General features: G+C 38.6%; 4 protein-coding genes across 4 annotated transcripts; 3 read left to right on the top strand and 1 right to left on the bottom strand.

The window, feature by feature from the left end:
* Positions 1 to 402: 402 nt before the first annotated feature.
* On the top strand, positions 403 to 5600 carry LOC140937458 (uncharacterized). Its single transcript, XM_073387025.1, has 4 exons — positions 403 to 1460; positions 2900 to 3157; positions 4073 to 4270; positions 4861 to 5600. The coding sequence occupies exons 1-4, from the start codon at positions 1388 to 1390 to the stop codon at positions 5073 to 5075; spliced, it is 744 nt and encodes a 247-aa protein (XP_073243126.1). The 5' UTR covers positions 403 to 1387; the 3' UTR covers positions 5076 to 5600.
* Positions 5601 to 6500: 900 nt separating this feature from the next.
* Positions 6501 to 8541, top strand: LOC140938764 (uncharacterized). The gene is made up of 3 exons (XM_073388293.1): positions 6501 to 6685; positions 7020 to 7241; positions 8303 to 8541. Exons 1-3 carry the CDS (start codon positions 6613 to 6615, stop codon positions 8515 to 8517), a joined length of 510 nt encoding a protein of 169 aa, XP_073244394.1. The 5' UTR covers positions 6501 to 6612; the 3' UTR covers positions 8518 to 8541.
* A 1949-nt stretch (positions 8542 to 10490) lies between these two features.
* On the bottom strand, positions 10491 to 12383 carry LOC140937354 (dimethyladenosine transferase 2, mitochondrial-like). Its single transcript, XM_073386909.1, has one exon. The coding sequence runs from the start codon at positions 12310 to 12312 to the stop codon at positions 11209 to 11211; it is 1104 nt and encodes a 367-aa protein (XP_073243010.1). The 5' UTR covers positions 12313 to 12383; the 3' UTR covers positions 10491 to 11208.
* LOC140937355 (autophagy protein 5-like) lies at positions 12355 to 21109 on the top strand. Its single transcript, XM_073386910.1, has 8 exons — positions 12355 to 12480; positions 14481 to 14608; positions 15852 to 15930; positions 16904 to 16981; positions 17267 to 17351; positions 18139 to 18233; positions 18322 to 18370; positions 20147 to 21109. Exons 1-8 carry the CDS (start codon positions 12370 to 12372, stop codon positions 20344 to 20346), a joined length of 825 nt encoding a protein of 274 aa, XP_073243011.1. The 5' UTR covers positions 12355 to 12369; the 3' UTR covers positions 20347 to 21109.
* The last annotated feature ends 926 nt before the right edge of the window (positions 21110 to 22035 follow it).

Here is a 22035-nt window from a genome sequence, read left to right as displayed (position 1 = left end):
TACAACAGAATAGAACAGAGCATAATTTAAGGCTTATTTATTTGTTTTAGGATAAAGAATCCGTTAAATTCCCCACGCATTACTGTCTAATTTTCAAACAAACTATTGGCAGATGACATTGCGCTGTTTGTCCCGACCCGATTGACTGATGGCGACGACTGGTTCTCCAAGGATGCTTTAAAATATTGCCTTATTTTATATTGTTTTATTGATTTTTCTTTTCTTTTCTTCTTGTCTATGCTCCAAATTCTCTCATTCCTTTGGGTAGGCACCTCGCATGGGTCAAGTGTGCCGCTCTTGGACATTTCATCTTTTATAAAAAAATTTATCATATCTTATTGATCATGTATGTGTCTGTAAACTCCACTTAGTGTGTTCGTGCCCAATAAAGTGTGTAAATAAATAAATAAACAAATAAATGGCTCGGCAGCTAAGGAATATAGGCCAGCATACATGCAGTATATGTAGGTGTTTATTCAGTGACATATTCAGTCTCTTACTGAGAAAGCTTAGTGCGCCTTACTATAAGCCCAACATGGCACGCTGTCACGTGGTTGCAAACCATGAATCAGGAGGTGTGTAAATGAGAAGATGTACTAGCATACTGCCATATTTTCCATTTGCACCAGTCTCCATTAGAGACGTCGCTAGTGTTAAAGAGAACTCAAGAGTAGCTAGGCTCGATCAACGCTGTGCGGTAAACGACAGAGCGGAGCCAATCAGACAAAACCATTTTCGAAAGACTATAATTATATTCTCTTTTTCAAAGTTATTCCACGCGCTCATCTTTTCGTGAAAATAAAGTTTCATGGAAATCCACATAAACTCATTTTTGTATTTATTTAATAGTTGTGCTTCAGGCATTGCGTTAATGAAGCAGGCTTATTAGGCAACTCGGAAATAGCGTATTGTGTGCAGTTTAACTTAGATAGTAAGCGTCACCGACCGCTGGCAGTAATATTTCATCTAAATAAGGCGATGCAATTTTTCTGAATCTCCAGCGGTAAGCGAAAGTGAATTACACAGTACTGAATAATACGTGAGTGACACTGCAGTTTCAGTAACACATTGTGCTCCGATGTAGTAGTCGCTGCATCTCTGACGCAGAAGTTTGAATATGAAGAGGAAACGAGATAATAACCTTTTTGTAAAATTTCATCCAATGAACAAGCGAAGTTTTGCACAGCTGTTCCTGTGGATGAAAACAAACTGCAAGTAGTCGAGACGAAAGAATTAATTTGTATTGTTTGAGTAATAAAACATTTTCCACTTCTTCTCAGTTCAGTTATTTTCTCAGAGGACGCGGTGTTTTTTCACCAACGCTAGCATTGATCTCAGGCGTAAATCGGCGCGTATCGACGTTGGTTTGGAATTTTCTTTGAAAAAAATGGGCCAGTTGGCGGTGAAATTTAAGGAATGGCGTGAAAAACTGGAGTTGTCGCACGAGAAGACCAAGCATGGTAAATATACTTAGTTTTATTTACTGTTTACAGTGTTCAATACTAGTTTAATGCATAACTTTACTTGAAGCATATCCTTCTTTGAATCATGCGAGTGTTTTCTTGAGTTGAAAGTAACTAAAAACGAGCTTAAATTATTTTCTTCTTCTGAATATGTGGATCACAAGGCCGTTTATACCGTGATTCAGGTGAAGTTGGATTACAGCTAGCAGCCATCAGGCTTTCAGCGAATACCAAAAACGTTTACAGGAAGTGAGTCAATAACAAGTCTAATTAACAAGAAGTAAAGAGAAGTCCCTGGAAATGTTGTATCTTTTAGGTCTCAACGATATATTTGCAATTTTCAAACAATCGATTCAGTTATCGCCTTGGTTTAAAGCTGGTCATTAAGAATCAACGCCTTTAAGGGAGGAATTATATAGAAGCTTATGAAAGGCGACTTAATAATATACCGAGAAATGTTAAATTTGGTAAAGAAACTGCCTTAATTCTTTTTGGGGGGAAATGCTCAGTTGTGTGGTTGTGTCAGTTGTGATAACGCGCCACATCAGACGTACTACATGCTTCAACTAATTGTTGCTGTGCATATTAAAGCAGAATTATCGCAAGTACTGAATCCTTTATTTTACAACAAGGACAGATCACTGCAAATTTGAATTTTCAGCTTGAGCTTATGATTATCAAGAAAGAAGACTTGACACAAATTTTTAAAAAGTGATAATGTTTGACTGTTCGAGACTTAACGGCACGTTCGTCAGTAAATCATAATAATCGAGAGATATTTTTTTTAGCATTTGTTCTAAGCGACACTGAGTCGATCACACTTACGCGGCTTGTGCCGTTTACTTCCTTGCGTCAGTTTCTTAAGACTTGCAGCTGCGAGTGATATTCTCAGATAAACAGTAAAAAATAAAAAAAACTTCACTTTAACTAACTTTAATATGAAGAAGACAGCTGAGCATTAGTCATCTTAAGGTAATAGCAGATTTTCTTCATTTTATAGTGTAGAAAAATTGTCTCTGAATGGAATTCATGAATGCGGGAGATAGTAATGGAACAGGAATGAAATGATCTTTTTTCGGCTAACACCATTAATTAAGAAATAAATGCATATTAAATACGTCACGTAGTAAACATGTTGCCCTTCATTTCCCACTGCTCTACTTTGGGAATAACGCAGGTCATGATTGATTCTTGTATTAGGCCATGGAAAAATGATATAGTTTTCTTTTGATTTCCATGATTTTGCGCGCGAGCGACGGAACATTTTGCGGCCTGTAAGGCGCCTTCATATCATGAAACCTTTGTTATGATCTTTTTTGAGGGGGGAAGGGAGACAGGGTAAAGAGACATGAACAGTGTCCCCTTTCCACATCTTAATTGCTGTTTTAATATCGTACCGTAGAAAACCAATATTGTATTTGGTTATATTCTTGCAGCCTCGTCACAGAATTCGCGTCCAGAGAAGAGGTCCTTAACCTGGGAAAGCAGGGATACCCCGCTGACCAGAGATGATGGAAGCGATAGCTCGTACGGACAAGAGTTATTCCGAAAATTAGACAAGTTGGAAAGCGTAATGGAAAAGCAACGAAAATTTCTCGAGGATCACGATATTAAGATTCAGGAAATAGAAAATGTTGTCAATAAAATAATGAAAGATAAAAGAAGACAAGAAGAAGATCAAATAGAAACCACAGGTGAGAAAGATCATCGAATGAAGCTCGTTCTCAGGGCTCTCTCCTCCTCCGGCGCGAGAGGAAGTTTTCTCTTGCCTAGTCCGCGTGAAGTATCAAAACATGACTTTCTTCGACAAAGGCCAGCCACACTTTCATGGCTACACTTCACTACTTGACCACTACGCTCAGTAGAGACAAATCTCCTATTACTTCCCCCTCTCCCTCAAATTCGCTTATTTGGTATCTCCCGCTCGCAGATTCTAGGAGACACGTGACCACCCCCAACCAGGGTCTCTCTCTCACTCGCTCCGTTTGAATAGTAGGAGGAAACCATAGAAACGAGATTGCTTTCATTCATGCTTACAGACCACCGTTACTTAAGGAACTGCCTTAGGGAGGTGTTCATAAGAATTCGACTGAAAAAAAACAGGGACCAATCTCTAGGTGTTAATAAAATTATCTTATATCATATGAGAGAAGATCGTCTCAGTTATAGACGCAACTTTTGCAGTTGCGAAAAGAAAGCCCCAATTTTTTTTAAGGCCTGTACGGGATTCGAACCCTTGATCTCTGTGATACCGGTGCAGCGCTCTACCAGTTGAGCTACACAAGCCAACTGAGAGCAGTGTTGAATTGGTTCGTTATAAACCCCGTGAAAGGATGATGATGAAGTTATAAATATAGAAAGATTATATATGAGAACTGCGGGGTGAAGAATTATATGAAAGAAGATTATCACAGTTATAGACGCAACTTTTGCAGTTGCGAAAAGAAAGTCGACATAGCCTGATTCACTTATTGTATTCTGGGGTCACACCATGTTCTATCATTCCATGTGTTATTTCAAGCCTAGATTTGCAATTTAGCTATGCATTTATTCATTTATCCCTCGCTCTTTCCACATACTGTATTCATAGATTTTCTCTCTCCTCTTAGAGATTCAGTTGAAACCGGAAACCTTGTTTGAACGCCTTGTCAGACCACCAGCCAATGAACAGGAAGACCAGGCAGCGACATGTGATCTGTGGAAGATGTTTGAATGCCATGAACAGATTCTGAACGAACATGAAAAGAGATTGGAGAATAACATTACCAAGATAGAGATTATCAGAGAAATTCTGGAACAGCAGAAAGGTACTTTTCAAGTAGTTAAGGCTGGCGTCAGTGAGTTCAATGGTGAAAAAGATCAAATCACAACCTCTAAAACAGTTTTTATTTCCCCTAGCCGATTTCAATACTTATATCTAAGGAACTAAACTGAGAAACGGTTTTAAAAAACTGAAATTTTTTTAAGGCTGTAATTCTACTGGATATAGCAGACGAGTACGGCTCTCTTGAAACTCCCTCAGTGTCACGTCGGCGGGGCGAATTCTGAACATTATTTAGAGAAAAGTAAGTTCATGTAATTGTTAACCACTAGCAGGCTCATGGACTCAGTCACTCACACATTGGGAGGACAACCCGAGGGGTTACTCCTGGGAATTCTTGGTGGGGGTGTGCTGCCCTGTTCTCCAAATCCTGACCCTATTTCAGACCACAAAACGTCATTTTTAAGGGGGGGGGGGGGGGGGGGGGTCACATATCTATATGCTATATGGCTTATATAAGGGAGTACCCCCATCCCCTAGGGACGACAAGGACTTTGTTCTCTTTACTTGTACTGTTAACCGCCAATTTAGTTTCTCTATTCAATTTAGTTTATTTTTTTCCCCTTTAATTCAAAGGAAAACAGGAGAAAAGTGTGATGAAGAAACTCAAAGAATACGAGGAACTGCTGAAGAAGCGCTGTGAAAGCTACGAGGAACTGAAGAAGGAAGTGGAAGAGCAACTTCAAATTCACCAAAAACTTCAAGATAACTTACTAGCTGGTTTTCTTGTGGGTTTTGTGATTATGGTTCTCATTTGTATGCTGCCAAGAACATTGTTAGCTTCTGGATAATTGTTCCATTAACTGCAAAGACTATGAGCTATATTAAAAAGAGAAGGACATGATACTAAAGTAAACTAGTTGGCATCATAAAGCGGTATTTCATGACTGTCTATTTCTTGAAGCCAGTGTAATGAAAAGATATTATCAACCGTGGTACTTTGATAAAAGCAAGAGTATTAGTTAAGCCAATCACAACGAGAACCAACGGGCAAATGAATTCGAATCAGAGCGATCATCAGGCAAAACTCGTGTTGCCGTCGCTCCGCACGAGGTCTATAGGCCTCAGTTCTCTCTCCCCCCCTGCCCCCCACCCCGTGCTTGGTCCTTAGGCCTAAGCACTAGCTCCGATCCCGGAAACTTTGTCCAACATTCGTTATGCATATCAATTACTTGGATAAATGATAATTACCGTAAAGGTAACAATTTCTGAAATTCAAACGCACACGATCTATCAATGTACAAAAAAGAAGACAAAAAAACGCGAACTAACTCGATGAAATAAATAAATGTAAATTTTATTATCATCAATAAAGGTAACTAGCTATTACTATTTTGAGTTGTACTAACAATTCTCTTACTGTTCGGTACAACTCCAAATTGTAATAGTCGATAAAACAGCTTCCAAATGGTTTTAGAGGCGAAGAGACAGTAAGAAACAACAAAAAAAACACAAGGTAAGTCATTTTTATTTCTATTTTTGCCAAAAAATGGAATTTAGGATGTATTTGTTTATTTTCATACATTCTCTTGTACATCAAAAGTCCAAACGAGTTGCTGAGAGAAGGTAATATGATTGGCAACTGTATGAGATGTCAGTTCGGCTTCGTCAGACCAGATCTCCATAAGTTCTTTTTTTAATTCTCTTTTTTCATTTTCTTATGACAACGTTATTGTAATTAGGTGTATGCTGGCCGAAACTTACTGGCATGCTCCGAGAAATTTTCCATCCGCCTGCAGCCAAACCCCACTTTCAGAAATTTTCATCAGAGAATCAGGCTTGGAAAATTGGACCGATTGGGAGGCTCACTTTTTGCGATGATTTTTTTTTCTGGACAGGAAGTTTTTTTTAGCATAAAGTAAAGTAGCCTTGGTTAAATGGAAATTTAATTTAAACATCAAAAACGAAATTTAAATTCATTTATATACTATAACCTTAAATTCTTGCGGACTCAAGATGTCACCGCGCGAATTTTTGCCGGCTGTTTAAATCCGGCCGTCACAGATCCTTCAGTACCACCCGTTTCTGTCCTTTCCATCTAATGTATTATAATTGTTTACTTGCACGAAAAGATGAGACATGAACAAATATAAAACAAAAAAGAGGAACAGAGAAAAATACTACATCGCTCTCTCAAACTTGACAGGCAGTCATCACTGATCGAGTGCCAGACTGAAAAGATGCATTCTTAATTTGAGACAAATTGAATGGTCTTCTTGGAAGCATTTCAGTGGCGAACCTTCTCTGCATCTGGTGGCAGATTTTTCTTTCGATAGGAGAGGCAGGAAACTACCCTATGATCTATCCTCCCTTCATGTCTTTTAAAATATGGGTCAGTTGTTGGCGAAATTCAAGATTTGGCGTGAAAAAAATCAGTCGTGGCACGAGACGACAGTACAAGGTATATATTTAGCTTTATCGGTCCGTTTACTGTGCGAACCAGAACAATTCTTTCAAATATTTTTATCCCCCTGGCAAGTTATAATCTTAAGCGATACTTGCGTGTGACGAAAATTCAATTTTACAACATAAATTGCCGAGTGGGGACTTTACGTAGAAAGAGGTGTTTCAGTACTTTTATTATTAGTTCATCGTCTTTTCGAGTATTCTCTCCGTGATTGAATTTTGATATTGCACCAAAAAAAAACATAGCACGTATCCTTTTCTGTACCAGTTTATAAATTAAGAACTAACGAGCCTAACTGATGATCCATGATGCGAATTTTTACTTACAGCTTCACCAAAATGCACAACACATTTAGAGCAAAGGTTCAGTGATGTGCAAACAGAGAGGCCTGAGGCCGGGCAACAGTCTGTTGACGAATTATTCAAGAAATTGGAGCTATTTGAGGTTACCTTAGAAAAACAACAAAAAATTCTTCAGGAGCACAATATCAAGATCAAAGAGATGAAAGATGCGGTTGCCAAGGTAGACAGAGGCATTCAAGTAGATATAGGTAAACCACTGAGCGTCTTTTTATAGTGAAATAACTCGGCGTTAACCAATTCTCCTCTGTGTGGAGAGGCTTATACGTCTTCAAATATAATTGTAAAAGTGAGCAGAATTTTAAGGGACCTTTAACCTTACGTGGTGCCCTAGGAGGAACTACCCGCGTTTGTTGTGCTGCTGCACTTAGCCGCACGTGATGCGTTGCACGTGTTGTTTACTTGTATTGTAACAATTTTACGCCAAATTTAAGCCTTCAGCAGCTGCTTCGGTATATCGTTATATCGCCAGGAGCCCATGGGCTGCTGATATCGCTTATCATTTATACAAGTTTAAGTAACTTCTCTTAGGCGTCTACAATTTGAAGGTAAAATCCTTCCGATTGCAATCTTTTTGTTTTTTTTTTTCCGTTGTAGGGGATCTGTTAACGGACCTGCACCTCCTTCTTTAAGGACAGTTTTCCTAGTCCCAAAGATACCTGTGTAAACTTCATATTATCCCTACCTCCCAAATAAGGACACCTATTTATTGCGAACACTTGGTTTCTTCCTTGTCAGGTCCGTAATATAAAGAGACATCACGAGACTGCGTGACTGAAGGGAGCGAGAGGAATGAACGAAAGAGTCTTCCCTCCTTCAAATCTCACCCTCATAACCACCCGCTTAGAAATACGTCTCGGTTATTCGCAGTTCGCTATAGGGGGTTCAGAGGGAATCCAAGACAGTCTTGGATTCTGGATTCCATACCGTGGATTCCAGATTCCAGGTACTGGATTCCAGTCTTTGTCAGTGGAACTTGCATTCTGGATTCCAATCGTTAATGGGATTCCGGATTCCTTGAGCTGTATTCCGGATTCCAAAGCCCAGGATTCCAGATTCCACGCGTAAGATTTCCCAGATTTCGGATTCCACAAGCAAAAGTTTCCCAGATTCCAGAATCCGGATTCCCCTCTCCTACTTGTAAATTACCAGCTAACGTTGCCTTCTAGATCTGGAAGCTAGGATTTTTTGCTGTGGGTAAATAAAAATCGTTTTCTCAGTATTAATTTATTACTTTTTTATATTTCCAAAGGTCAATGGGTGGAGGCTTTGCAGCTAAAACTCAATGGATGTGAATTGCGGTTAAATGAGCAAGGTGAAAATCAACGAAAAATGAAGAAAGAATTAGAAGAGCAGGCCCAAATCCAACAAAACCTACAAGAAAATTTGATGGCCGGTGTCATTGTTAATTTTATGATAATGGTGGTGATATGTATGCTGCCAAGAGCACTGCTCACTTCTATGTAATATCTACTGTAGTGTTAAGGGGGGCAGTTTTCCGGGGGGGGGAGTACTTTAGGAATTTCTGGGTAGGGATGTGCCGCTGGGACCCTGGAACCCTTAACCTATACCAGAGCTAGTTCAGCTGAATTTTGCTACCCTATACTAGAGTAAAGTCCCCAAATCCCCCCTATCCTAGAGTAGCTGTTTTCCAGAAACTACTGAGGTCACTATAATGTTTTGTTTTGGCTAGACAACTGTGCTACCACAATCCTTAGTCTAGATAAAATCTTCAACCAACTGATCAGTTTCCTGAAAAATGATACCCTATTCTAGACTGAAATGCTCTGATTTATATACCCTATCCTAGAGTAAACTGCTTGAAAACCATACCCTTCACAGCGGCACATACCTATATAGCCCATATATGGCAGTACCCCCCCCCCCCCCAGGGGCAGTTTGGGTGTTTTTGGAAATAAATTAGGGTAGAAAAGGTATACATATAAACCAGTTAGTCTGCTAATGGGATCAGAGGCAACTTGTTGTGGTGGTGGACTGTCTGGTATTTGTCTACTAATTATTCACTCCATTTTTAACTTTTTAATAACCCCCAAATCCAATATTTTTTTCAATTTTCCAAAATGTTGAACATCCCCCTCATTTTTGTACATAAAAGCCATTTGAAAAAGCATCCAAAGTTCTCAAAAAAAAAAATCAAACCAAGGACTCCAACTCAATTGTTATGAGTCATTTTTTTGATTAAAATAATGAAATCTTGGCCAGGTATTTAAGAAAAAGGGTGAAAATAAACAAAAAACAATGCTTTCAAACAGACTGCCCCCTTAAATGCTGACATGTAACTTTTCCCTTTTTTACAGTATTACGGGAAATCTAAGCAGAAAGGTTATTGCATGATAATGCATGACTGGTGCAATACAGCATGCAATCGTTTTGTTGAGTTAGAATTAAGCATAAGCACAAACAGTCAAGAGAACTTAGAAATTTTAACTACAACATGCTGACATGGACAAGGGACACTCTCCTACAGCTTGTACAGTTACACTTTCTATTATCTCAGCTGATGATCTGTTCTATTGATGAAGTTAAAATCAAGCTATGGAGCTGCAAGAGATCTTAGCAAATGTTCATTGAATAATTCAGTGGAACCCCAATATAACAAACTGCAAAGGGACTGCAAAAATTTTCTTGTAACCCTACAAGCCCAATATCCACATACACATTTTCCAGACTGATTTCCACACATTACCTAAAGAATTAGTTCAGGAATTTGATGAAAGATCAAAGCTTTTTCCTTTAGGCAATGATTTTATTAACTCTCATAAGCTTTTCTCTTGTTTATGTCCTAATATTGTTAGGATCAAAATTGATGTTGTTTGCTTTTGAGACTTGAAGGGTTAAAACAGAAGGACTTCAAGTAAGGTTCTGTTCCTAGACTGCAATAAAAGTGCTTTTTCTTTTTCTCAGAATCACTCATTGAAATCGATTGAAAGGTGCAAAACGCCAGAGTAAAATTTTTGCATGGAGCATGCCAGCCTCAGGTGTCTCTTACCCAAGTCCAACTCAACGTTTTCATCCTCACCCCAGACCCTTTGTTTGACATGCATTCTCTACCAATGCATCATAAATATGGCTGATAATAATGCATAGAATGATGTCAAATTCAAAATGCAACAAGTATCGCCTTCTTTTCCTGTAAACTGAAAAAAATCATAAATGTATATATTTTCTTCTTTGCCTCTACTTTTCATTTTTTTCTTCTTTTCGCTTTGCATTTTTTAACCTAACTATGCTTAATTTATACAATTATCTCATATATTATAATGTTTACTGTTTAGGAGATCTGCCATTGATTCAAATGAGTTGTATTTAACTCGACCTGTTAATACTTTGTTATATTGATTAACTGAGGGAGCACTATACTAATAAGCCTAGTGGTTTCCCTTGGGCTTCCTTGCCAAAAGCTATTTAATGTTTAAGCACTTCTAACTTTGTATGGTGGCAGAACAATAAACTTGAAACTCAATATACTGGTAAGAGGGTTTCAAGAGGCATCCTTGAGATCAAGGTTCCACCATCACTGTTTTTATCACAGAAGTGTGATGGCACAAGGCACTTAATCATAATCACCAGCTGTAGTTCAAATAAAGTAAAAAAGGTTTTGGTTTTGCTATTTTTATTTTATGGGTTATACTTGGAGGAAGAAAACAGACTCACTACAGAAAGAAGTTGATCCTGTGCTCAGCTACCCCTTATGCAAATAGCAATTCAAGAAGTCTGAAAAGGCTCTGCTACCACGGAACATTATCTGGAAGAAGATATATTATGCAGCCAATTGTGTTATTTCCTAGAGCAGATTTCAAATAGAATACTTCCTGTATATTATTAGATTCACAACAACATTAGAAATTTTGGAGGCCATGAATGATTCTTTCAAAGCAGAAAGCTCTGAATGAGACTATACATTTTTAAGAATTATGGTATTCCTCTTGGATTATGCAGTCAGGTGCAATTTGAGAGCAAAATTGCCCTGTTCTATACTATCACTTGTCTCTAAGCACTGGAAATAAAAATATCAGCTTTTAGGTGTCTTTGTCTCAACCAGTTTACTCTAGAAACGCAGTTGACCAGAACTACATATAATTTTTACATGGGTTAAGTTATCTATCTTTTTAACATCCCATCTTTAAGTCACATTGTTTAAATAAATTTTAAACCTTCTAACTGATCATTGCATCCTGAATCATAGTAGAAATTAAGTGACTTTCCTTCCCACTTAAAGAAAGCACTTGCCAGTTTGCCAATATCTTCAGGATGTAAGTCTCTTGCAGTTGTATCATAGGGCCACTGTAACTCATCTAATAACACATGACTTCCAGGGCTGATACTTTCAATAGCCTCAATAACTCTGCGCTGTGGTTTGACCAACAAAAGTCGTATAAAATAGTTCAGGTAATGTAAATTGTCACTGGAAATATCAACAGCGGGAATCTTCTTAGGTACAAGGCTCATTAAATTAAGAAACCTGTTTCTTTCTTTTCCACGTACTGGATAAAAATTTGAACAAGGTTCACACAGTAAAACTTTAACATCACAAAACAGAGACACCATGATGGAAATTCTGTTAAAATATTTGCTACCATACTCAGCAGTGAGTTTTTGTGCTCTATCTTCAGCATAGAAAAATGCAAGCTCACACCTTCCCTTCTGGAAGATCCCCTTCCCTGCCACCATTTTACTCAACTGTCCAATCAAAACTCTAGGAAGAACTGTGGGGTTTGTCGCTGATTCAATACCCACAAATCTTGCAGCCAACTGATCGGATGTCCAAGGTTTAGACTCCACAGTGCTCAAAACATCTTCCGAAGAAATAGCCGGGGGAGAACAAAAAGCCCCTGCTCTATCAGATCCTTCATGAGGGTCAATTTTACTGAAATCTCCATGAAGCAGATCAAACCTTTTCTTAGCGGTATTTTCCGCTTGGATATCCCACAAAGCCGGATGGAATTTTCTTTCTGGTTCAAGTCCAATAACATGAGTCGCCCCGACTTCAAAGAGCGCTTTCGTAAGAACCCCTGGGCCAGGATTGGTCTCTATGATAACATCATCTTCTAACCTTCCAAGACTTTGAGCAATTCTGAACGCTAATTTCTCATCAAGAACATATTTGTAGTTTTTCTTTTGAAATGCAAGGTTATACTTCGTTACCAAGTGCGACTTTGTAGAAAAGCAGAACGCTGGACTCCTACACAACGACGAAGATGTCATCCCCGCTCCCAAAACGTGTTTGAAGAGGGCCGCCATGTTGTCACGTAACACTCTTGACGCGAAAGGCTTTCTGGGAATGTTTCGCTTTTCAATATGGCGGAGGACAGAGAGGTTTTACGATACATTTGGGATGGTAGACTTCCAGTCTGTTTTAATCTCAGCTCCGATGAAGTGGTCCAAGTAGAACAACCAGATCCTTACTATGTAAGTAATGGCTACAGTTAGGTTAATTCTATAGTTTTGTTTTGTTAATAATAAATAAAAGGGAAATTTAATAAACTATTCACCTTAGCTTCTCATCTCTCAACGTCTTTAATGCAGCACAAAGCTTATGAAAACAAAAGGATCCATTCTTATTCAGTGTCATGCAAATAATTGGCCCGGTATTATACAGTTCAGCATTACACCCTGATTCCCATACCAAAATTAATGTGCGGAAACTACATGTAATCCAGTGATGCCCACCTTTTCAAATCTGAAATCTGCGGCTAGTTGCATAAACTGATAAAGATTAAGGCCAGACGTAATTGCTAACGTGTGGCGTTAAAACAAAGAGTTTGCCTGGGCTGAACATTAGACATCAGCTGTTAGGACCAAGAATTTCTCTTCTGTGCATACCCCTCCTTCCTCCCCATAATGTGTGTTCAAGTTTAACAGGCTTAAGGGGCTGCTACTTTCAGGTAGCCATTACTTTAGGGAAGTCGTTACTTTGAGCAATCCTGAACACTAATGATACTAACTACCCACATGAACAAAGTAGATTATATAAACAAAAGTGATCACCAAGTGCAAATTACAGTCAATTCCCGATAACTCAAACCTTCAAGGGAAATCGAAAAAAATGCGAGTTAGCGGGAGTTTGAAGCAAATAACCGGAAGTAAGGAAATAAGCAAATGGATGGGGAGGGAATGCAATTAAGCAACAAAGTATACAGGGATGGACACTGAATTTGGATTGTAGTGACAAAAAAGTAAAGACAAAGAATTGACTCGGGTGGTTTTGAAATAAATTCAATGTTTCGGACTTCAGTACACGTTTTTTTCTCCCGACTGGTCACGCGCTTATAATGTGGTTCGAGTTATCGAGGGTAGAATTGTATAGAAATGATCTGAAGGGAAAAAAAAATTATTTTGAGTTAGTGGGAGATTTGAGTTATCGAGGGTTCGAGTTACTGGGGGTAAAAGTACAGTAAATGTAAGAAGGAAATCCAGGGGAAATTGACTTTGGTTTGAGTTAGCGCAAGGTTCGAGTTATCGAGAGTCAACTGTATGTTTCAATTCAAACCGCCTTTTCCTGAATACAGATGAGCAATGCAGCACACTGGATAATTCTAAATCATGAGGTTAGACTTAAAGGATTATGCAGATCTTGGAGGGTGTTATCAGCCTCGGCAAATAAGTCCTTTGCAATCTGCATAATTCTTCATGATATCATACGAAAGTCGAATGCAACAATATTGATTTCTTTTAATTTCATTCAAAATAATTATTTCAAATTTAAAACATGCTTACCTTGATGTATGTAAAGTTCTGCTCGTTTTTGTAACATTTACTTGTCTCTAGGCAGTTTTAGGATATACATATAAAGAGGTGTTTAGTCTAGTTTATAGCAGAAATAAGCAGTCTTCAAATAGCAGTTGTTATCTCTCAAGTGGTAATGTTGCTAATTCTTGCTATGTTTTCAGGCATTATATTTTCAGTCTCTTTATGAAAACTTGTGAAATCCCCAGCTCTACCATTTTCTCCAGCTCTGCAAAAACAGCTGAGATGCCAGGCATTTTGCTTACCTTTTGCTTTCAATTATGCGTAAATGTGACTCATTTTTCACAATGTCGGCAAACATTCCCCAGATTTGGTATCCAGGAGCTGGTTAGTAAATACAGAGAATTAACTGGGGGTTTTAAGCCAGTCAGAGGTGGAGAAATATTTGTTTTGAAAGAAAGATAGTTATTACTATCTATTATTTATTGTTATATGTATCTGTAACAACTTAATGTTTATTTTGACTAGCTGATAAGGCCTCAATTCAAAGACCTTTTTCAACTCACTTTCTTCTGATGTAACTCTTGAGGAAGGCATTGTGTACTCTGTCTCATTACTGTGGTTTCTGAATTATTACTGAGTGTGAGAAGGGGGTTGACTGAACCCAATATATGGCAAATCAGCCTTAAAAATTAATTTTGAACTTTTGTGTTATTTTTTAGCTTTTGGTGCCTAGATTGAGCTACCTAACTCTTGTAACTGACAAAGTTCAAAGACATTTTCAGAGAGCCATAAGTAGTGAAAGTGTAGATGAGATGTGGTTTGAGTATGATGGACAGCCATTGAAATGGTGAGTGACTGTATGTAATATTATTGTGAGAGCCACCATCTCACTGACACTAGCATCCTTAGACACCCAAGGGCATATCGTGGGGGTGAGGAAAAGTCTTAACAGACAAATTATTTTGTTAACTACTAAATTTTTCAACCCATTTTGGGAGAATAGACCTACATTTTGGCTCCACAACACAGTACAACATGAATAAAAAAACCATTAGGTTTATTTTGGCTGTTTCGGCCGAGCACCGGAGATGTAACAATACATTATACAACATCTTCTATTACATTCAAATATGTGGTGTAAGAACTAGAACAGAGCTGAGCGACAGTTTACACAGAATACTGTCAGAACAGAGGCCAGAAAAAAACTGCTGGAAAAATACCTCAGTAAGGAAAAAAACTCGGCAGCAAATCTGGGTAGGATCCATGGCTCATGCTCTGAAAAGCCCATCCTACAAAGGCTACACGGCTGGAAGGACTTTGCCCTTATTTACAAAACAAGACAGTATTCCAACAAAGGACGGCAAACTCTAAATAATCTAAGGAAAGGCAAACAAGCTAAGAAAGATAAATAAATAAAAAATAACATGAGCTAGATGAGGTGTCGGCCTAGAATGCTTTCCCACGTGATAAGCATCCCTTTTATAGTGCTCCATTCTACCCATACTGCACTTCAACTGCCGCAGTCCCCACTGCTCCCGTGCCGCAGAAATATTTCATTTCTGGCTAATTCGTATCCACTCAAACGCCGGAAATTCCATCTTTGCCAGCCCACTATCTGCCCCTAGGACTCCGAGGATGTCTCACTAGGAGAGAGGCAATTACTTTATTACAGTTTTGTATTGTTTCCCTCCCAACTACCGGTAATAGAGTTGACAGAGTGGCTCTGTCAGGGATTAGTTTGCACTTCACTGTTAACACGCCCACATTTGTCTTTGTATTGTTTGTGTCTTGGTTGAAATCTTTTGGTAAAATAATGCAGTAATTTATGTATATACCTTTATTTTATTTTGATAAATTCTTGGTTTCATTCTGTGCTGTATTCCTTGCTATCAAAGGAGCATCATTTTATTATGGTTCTTTTTTGATGAATTGCATAGATAGTTCCTTGGTGTAGTTTCCCTTATTATGTGTACCAGTCCTGGGAACATGCAATTTATCATTTTCGAAATCACCTCAAAGTATGTAAAAAAGTATTGTAGTTTGTTGATTGTTTGTTATTCAATATGCCAATTATTGTTATTCCACAATAGGCACTATCCAATTGGAGTGCTGTTTGATCTGCATGGCTCTTCAGCGTCCCTGCCCTGGAACCTCACTGTTCATTTCCAGGTAGTAAAGTAAATATTATTGTAAAGATTATTTTCAGTAAAATGTATGCATCCAACACCCCTACTGGCAAAAGTAGAGGAGGGCCATGATCGTCTGACATCAAGCCATGAATGTAAAGTTGATGTTAGCCTGAGAAAACAGCTGACATTTTGCAATGTCACCACTGCTTCGGTACTCAATTTTATTCATGTGCAATGCAGTTTTTTTGCAATTTAGAGACTGAAACAATAATTAATCAATTAATTCTCAAAGTAAAATGATGTCTGAGGAATGAGTGCAGAAATTCCATACTGATGATGCATCACTACCCAGATTTGGGTAGTGCTTCTAATTGGGTGAGGTGAATTTTTTGCCAATCAGTATTTAAAAAATTTTCTTTACCCATCCCTCAGACATCGATCAATTCACAGGGGAACCAGTGGTGGCATCGCTGTTTTCTCATGCTTTCTTGATGTGTGCTCTTTTACAAAATGGGCATTTATTGTAAAAGTCTGACAATAAGCCCTGGGGCTTAAATTTTTCAAAGGCCCTTTTTGAGGAGCTTATTTTTGGAGGGTCTTATCTATGGAGGGAAATTTGCGTTTCAAAATCGATCGGACTAGCCTCATAGTTGGAAGGAAATTTATTGCTTTTGCTTTGTTTTAATTTGAATTTGAGAGCAATTTCCCTTCGTAGAGAAATCCCCTCCGAACATAAGCCCCTCCAAAAATATGCCTCTCAGAAAGGGCCTTTGAACAATATAAGCCCCGGGACTTGTTTTCGGAATGTTACAGTATATTATCAAATTCTCTCAACTAATTCTTTAACGAAATATATGGAGATCAGTTTGGAGAATTTGTTTTTGGCTAGTAGGGCTTAAAGGGTTGATATAGCATTGGTGGTTTTGTTAGTTTGTCCATTTTTGTAACCATTCATGTTGCATTTATGACTGAGTTTGCTTTACCTCCATTAATGTGTCATTTGATTCCTGTAGAGATTTCCAGAAGATAAAATTATGAGGTGCCCTGCAAAAGAGGCGATTGAAGCTGTGTTTATGTCGGCAGTGAAAGAGGTAGTTGTTTAGCATAATATTAAAAAAACCTCAAAACTCGGTATAAGTTACTTTAATTGAATTTCCTCCACACACAATGCATAATAATGCTTCAGAATTAAGAAGAAGTGGTCAAAAGTGTCTTGCAGAAAAATTGTGGGGCTTAAAAGATTTTTTCAATAAAGTATAAAGAAAACACACCAACTTTTGTTGGAGCCTTTGTGGAATACATGGCCACAAAAGTCAGTCTTGCATCAAACACTTTTTAGTGTAACATCTTTCCTTTCGTTTGTTTTGTTGCTTCAGGCTGACAATTTAAAACACAGATCCCAGGTTATAAATTCCATGCAAAAGAAAGACCACAAACAACTTTGGCTAGGATTAAGTAATGGTAAGTATTTGGTTGGATTCCTATCATCAGCCTGATGATAATTATAATGATGCTGCTAATGATGATGATGATGATGAAAGAGAAGTGCCAAGTTTTATTCAATAACTCAGTAAGGATTTGCATATTTGATTCGTGTGCGGCCTTCTTTGCAAGAGCTCCCGAGGTCGATTACCAGGTGTGACCTTAAATCTGTGTTCTTTTCATGTAGCTTAACTACAATTGGCGACAAAATGAGTTGAGACATTTCGCCCTAAACTGGGCTTTTTTATGTTTTACTGACTTCAAAACGAGGAAATTTAACTTTTCCTCCCCCATCCCCTCCATGCAATGTTGTGCCGATATTCGAGCTGTCTACAGAAAACAACAAACACCACAACTTTGAATGGAGGGAGCAGGGGAGGGGTGCAGATTGTTTTGTTTTCTAAAGTTATCCCGTTTGAGTACAATGTCAACAATTTTGTCGCCAGTTGTAGCTTTAAATACCTGTAAGACCTGACAGAGCACTGATGGGGCTAAAATTAGGGCCAGTCAGCCTCAGGTTTGTTATTCAGATAATGATTGTTTAGAAATAAGTACCCTTTTTCTTCACCTTCATCTAAAGACTGTAGTAGTATTTTTGGATGGTTGGTACTTGGATTAATTTAGAAAATTGCATAGCTCAACCTGAATATTTCTGTTACTTGAGTGCTTAATTCTAGATTGTCACTGGCATGTTTTTTGGTTCTTTGGCCTTCACCAATCCTTCGATCGTAAATGCTGATCATTACATATTTTACTTGTTGTACAGATAAGTTTGAACAGTTTTGGGCTGTGAACCGACGTCTTATGGAGAGAACTGGAGATGACCCTTACTTCAAGTTTATTCCCTTTAGAATATTACAGGTACATAGTTTTCGTTTCTCGCTGTTTTAGTTACAGTTTTAATATTATGTTGTATTTGTTTAATACAATTTTCTTGTTGACCTTGCAGTCTGATAGTCCTTTTATCCAGCAGTTATTTAGGCCTGTTACTGAGAGTGGTAAGTAAGCATAAATTTATCGCCCCTATTCTCGTGATCGCAATATGAAATATGCCACCCGTCTGTGTAAAGCATGTAGAAGCAAGTATGTTTTTAATTTTCCTTTACCCGCAGTCAGTTCTGAAATAGGATTCAACATCTTATTCATACACATAAGCTCGATGTTGGTTTCGCTTTGCTTTAAATGATTTCTTTTACACCAATACTTTAGTATGGTTCAAATTTTCTCGATCTTTATTTCTGTCCGTCTGTTAAATCAGTCTGTTTGTAGGAAAAGATTGCTTGTATCCTATACGGCAGTAGTTTCCGTAAAAGTCTTATCGACACTAGTCGCTTCAGTCGAGGTACAAATAATTTCGCGTAGTTGGCGTATAGAACAAGGAATAAGCCATCCTCGGAGACCCAGGGGCAGTTAGTCGGGTCGATAAAATGTTCGTGGTGAAAGTTTACAGTAAACTTTCACCACGAACATTTTATCGACCCGACTAACTGCCCCTGGGTCTCCGAGGATGGGAATAAGCACGCCATAGTTTTTCTTGTTCACGAGCTATCTATACTACAAGTGATCGAAATTTTCGTGCATTTTCACAAAACGACTTTGTATCGAAGCGTCCGGTTTTTCTGCTCTTTACTAGTTCCAGGGAATTGTGGTCGTTTCGCCCGGACGTAAGTCAGTATCGCCCGATGACAAACAACACTCTACAACACTGCTTATTATCATTAGGCGTTTTTTAGTCGAGCTTGGATTCTAATGCTGCGATTGCTAAAAAAGGTCGAGCGATCTGAACAATCTCGATAATCACATTCGAGATACTGAGAGACTGTACATCAAAACTGAAGTCTGCATGTGTACACCTGAGCGATCGCAGCGATCGCTTCGTAGCTCTTTGATATATATTTTGTGTGAAGTTTTCACTGGAAAAAGCTGTTGATCAATATGTGCAGTAACTGTCTTTTCACGCTTACAGAGGAACCTCTCCTTTGGGACAGACAAAATTTCAGGTCCTGGAAAAATGTTCACATAGTCTTTGTAACCTCTTTTGAAGGGACGCCTCTATTCAGAGAAAAGGGACACTTTTTTCTGGGTCCCGAAACCCGGGTTTAACCTCCATTTAAGGGACACCTCAGCACTCAAAAAGTGACTGACCACAAAAATCGATGATAAATTTCAGTCTTCCCTAGTCACAATGGCAACAGCTTTCAAAACATGAACAATCTCAATTACATCGATGTACTACACCAAGAGCCTCTTGACTACACTTGTGGGAATTCAACACATAACATCGCAGAGATAGAAGTAGGTTGAGTTTGATCGTCCGGGTGAACGTAGTCCTGAATAGGACTGCTGTTGTTGACAGTGACTGACGTTTCGACAACCTGTGCGGTAGTCATCTGCAGAGTCAAAGTGAGTTGTATCACGTCAGTTGATGGTATTATACTCTGGTTATTGATCTGATTGGTTAATTACGTCGCGATGTTATTGGTCGTCTGTCAGTTAAGCCGTGATGTTATTGGCTATGAAGACTCGTAATCAGTAATTGGTGCGTTTCGGTCCTTCTATTGTCACAGTTAAACAGTCGTCTATTCGTGATTGTTATACATTATCTAGCTGCTTGAAAAAATGACTGCAGTAGATTCCGAGGCAGAATAAAAGATTTAAGAATTTTATTTGTTGGTGAATTATTAACAAACCCCAGCCAAACCTCCATTAATTTTTGGGGACACACGACCTGTTACCGTTCCAAGCCACGACTCGTTCTTGATTTTTTCTTGCAGGCGAGCTTCGCACCCTTGGTGATTTGTTACACGAGTTTGTTCCTGAAGCATTTACCAGCGGCAGTGGTGCGATTGATAATGAATGGCGCGTTGTTATTCACGGCATTGAACCCCCTCTTGAGACACCTGCTCAGTGGATCAGTGAACATTTTAGTCATCCGGACAATTTTTTGTACATCGTACTTGTGAGGGTGGTGTAACTTCATTGATAGTTTTCGTTGGATATAATTATTGTTTGTAAATACTATGTCCTAGGACCAACCTTATCTTTGATTTCAATTTTATTGAATTTTAGGTCAAATCTCTTTAAGTTGGTGTTTTAAAGAAAGACATTGGCCACGGGTCGATTTTTGGTACATCTTTTGAAATTCGCGTGGCGCTAGGTTTCTTCAATTATACATAACCAACCAAAAAAACCAAGAAAACAAAAGTAAAGCAAAACAAACAACAAAATAGGAAATCACATTTACACACAATAACTGCCAACGACACTGCAGTTTTTTACATTTGCCTTGACAAGGACCAGCGGTCAAGCTGTCAAGCTTTTAAATCTCTACGGTGGCGAATTCGCTTTCTCAAGTCAGGCAATGATACGACGCAACGCAGCGATTCAGCGTTTCTTAGAAACTACTATATTTTATCTAGCTACCTAGCGGTGTAAAGGAAGTCCTCATGGTACCCAGTTTACTTTATCAAATCCGTTTTGGCTGCATTTCCAGTAGGCGCAAGACTCACAGAAAGTCTAATGAGACCAGAGATAACCTTTAATGAAATGAAGTTGGTATTGTTTTGTTGTTTGCTTCTCTTTTGCTCCCAAACAGAATCAAAGTGATTTTTGAAACTGGAATGGAGCGCTTTAAGTAACGATAAGGTATCAAGGAACCTTCGTGCGTATAGGAGGTTAAAAAAACCCAGGATTTTTGCGAGCAATTGAAATATAAATAAGTGAATAAAATAATTATAATAATAATAATAATGAAAAATCAGCCACGGTTTGTCCTTGGCAAGATTCTTCTGTTGTTTGTGCCTTGAGGCAACCTCGTTCCTCTTTTCCGTCCCCTGGCCCCTATCCACTGCATGGATAAATCACCATCCAGTGGGTAACGCAGTTGGTATCCCTATAAATCCGGTAGAAAGCGCTATCTAGCGTTTGAACAACCGGAACCTGGAGCGAGTGGGGCGGGAAGAACAGCCGCCCTGGGAGCTGATTTCTGGAGTGTTCTTGGTTTCTTTGTCCATATAACATCACATAAAAATATCGGACGTTGCGAAGAGAGGTTCAAACGCTCAAGAAGAACTTTTAATTTTCAAGCAATGTTTTGCCCTCAACTACGCGCAAATTTAATAAGCGTAAGTAAAGTAAGGCAATGTATGGAAGGTCGCGCGTAAACATCAAAGTCGAACCTTCGCTCAACTTTACCTTTACGCGCGGCCTGTCAAACATCACCTCTATTTTATTTACGCGCGAAAATTTACACGCGTACGCACGTAAAAATTACTTGACAGTGGAAATCCACCCTAAAGTAGACAGAAGATATGGAATTGGCTGTGGTTTTAATTTATGAAATGACCTCACAAGTAAAAATAAGATATGAGCAGTCCCTTATATCCTTTCCTCCCTCCTCCACCCTTGTTAATCAAGTCACTCTTCCCCGAAAATGTTTGATAACACGTTCAGGGTAGTCTTTGATGTGATGGGAGACCTGAATTTTCAGAAATTTAGACGTTTAATTTTTTCAGAATTATGGTATTTCCTGGACAGAAACAAGTAATGTTTGAAATCGATGTCTTGCCATACCAAGTACGCGGATTCCCAGAGGGAATCGCGTATTAAATGACAGAGTTCTTTCAGTTAGTTAAAATGATTATTATCAAAAGTACATGCACCT

This window comes from Porites lutea, chromosome 5, assembly GCF_958299795.1.
Source record: "Porites lutea chromosome 5, jaPorLute2.1, whole genome shotgun sequence".
Taxonomy (NCBI): Eukaryota; Metazoa; Cnidaria; class Anthozoa; order Scleractinia; family Poritidae; genus Porites; species Porites lutea.
The sequence above is the reverse complement of the archived record's forward strand: the minus strand, read 5'-3'. Positions and strand labels throughout refer to the sequence as shown.